This window comes from Seriola lalandi, unplaced genomic scaffold (assembly GCF_002814215.2).
Source record: "Seriola lalandi dorsalis isolate HSWRI2012SDOR001 ecotype SW California unplaced genomic scaffold, Sedor1 jcf7180001976422, whole genome shotgun sequence".
NCBI classification, from domain to species: Eukaryota; Metazoa; Chordata; class Actinopteri; order Carangiformes; family Carangidae; genus Seriola; species Seriola lalandi.
In genome coordinates, this window is record NW_019447088.1 from 1 (window position 1) to 1,236 (window position 1,236).

At 40.1% G+C, this 1,236-nt stretch overlaps 1 protein-coding gene across 1 annotated transcript; it reads left to right on the forward strand.

Annotated features, from left to right (window-relative positions):
• Nucleotides 1-139: 139 nt before the first annotated feature.
• On the forward strand, nucleotides 140-1,047 carry LOC147820227 (protein strawberry notch homolog 2-like). Its single transcript, XM_087174231.1, has 2 exons — nucleotides 140-246; nucleotides 589-1,047. The coding sequence occupies exons 1-2, from the start codon at nucleotides 155-157 to the stop codon at nucleotides 782-784; spliced, it is 288 nt and encodes a 95-aa protein (XP_087030357.1). The 5' UTR covers nucleotides 140-154; the 3' UTR covers nucleotides 785-1,047.
• Nucleotides 1,048-1,236: the final 189 nt, after the last annotated feature.

The following is a 1,236-nucleotide window of genomic DNA, read 5'->3' on the forward strand; positions in this document are numbered from 1 at the left end:
AGCCCACTGAACACTAGAGCCACCTACTCCTTTATACAATCAGTAATTATAAATCAGATAAAATTATGTTATGACTTTGGTAATAAAGAGGTGTCTTTAACTTCCAACGAAGTTTCTCTGTTGGTAAAGATGGATTTTTAGCTAATTTCAGTTTATGTTGCTTTTCCAGGTGACTCCAGAGGAAGCCAGAGACAGCTGGGAGAACCAGTTCACCTTCTCCTTCAAGAAGTGTAGCCATGCCAACTGGTAAGCAAGAATCCACAGTGTCCCTTGGGATTAATGGCTCACTACATGCAATCAGGCTGGTACTCATTAGGGCTCAGTCAGGGTGGATTTAAGGTCAGATGCCATTCCTAAGGATTTGCAGATCACCTGAGAACTAGTCATGAAGAAATAACCTGCAAGTCTCACATGTGACCTTGTTACCAGGTGACCAGTTAGTGGTCTTAAAATGTTTTTAAAATGTTACTATGGAACAGTCAGCCTGCCATGTATTTTTCTTGAAAGAGGGATTTGTAAAAATGAATTATGGGCTCCTTTGGTGTATGTATAAAAGATGCGACTTTTTCTTCTCTGTCTTCTCCCTAGGAATGGGAAGTGTAAGAAAATAGAGGAAGGCCAGGAGTGTCTGCAGGGCATGCGCCTGCGTCAGTACCACATGTTGTGTGGTGCTCTATTGCGTGTGTGGAAGCGTGTATCCGACGTGGTGTCTGACATCACCAGCACCAGCATCCTGCAGATTGTCCGCCTTAGAACGAAGCAGCATAACAAGCAAGTCGGTTAGTACATGCCCCTGCCAGAAGGATTCACACTTCACTAACACAATGCACATTTGTATTAGTTTTTAGATTTCACGCTGGTAGGAATAATCTCTAAATCTTGATAGAAAACAGGTCTAGCTCAGAGATTAAAATGTGAATTTGAATTTGCAGATCTCAGTGAGTTGTTTTCATGGTAGAGTGGGATGTTGTCAAAGAGCTGACACGTCTTTATGGCAAATTGAGGAAATGAAATGAAATTTTCCTATGATTTCACAAAGATATAAAAGATCATGAAATGGAGCACACATTATAGAAACACACAGCTGTGCATATTCAAAGTTAAACCTGTCTATCAATCAGTACATGTGCTGTGATATCACCGTTAAATGAAATAGTCAGAGTAGAAAAAAGTGTTTATTTAACTAATAATTTGGTGAAGTCTGAGTGTTTACTCTTCTTCTTTCCCAGGTATCAA

What these genes read in the sequence shown, in the direction of transcription:
- LOC147820227 (XM_087174231.1), top strand. Translation starts at nt 155, where the DNA reads ATGTTGCTTTTCCAGGTGACTCCAGAGGAAGCCAGAGACAGCTGGGAG. An exon ending in AAGTGTAGCCATGCCAACTG is followed by an intron (nt 247 to 588) that starts GTAAGCAAGAAT and finishes TCTTCTCCCTAG; the next exon opens with GAATGGGAAGTGTAAGAAAA.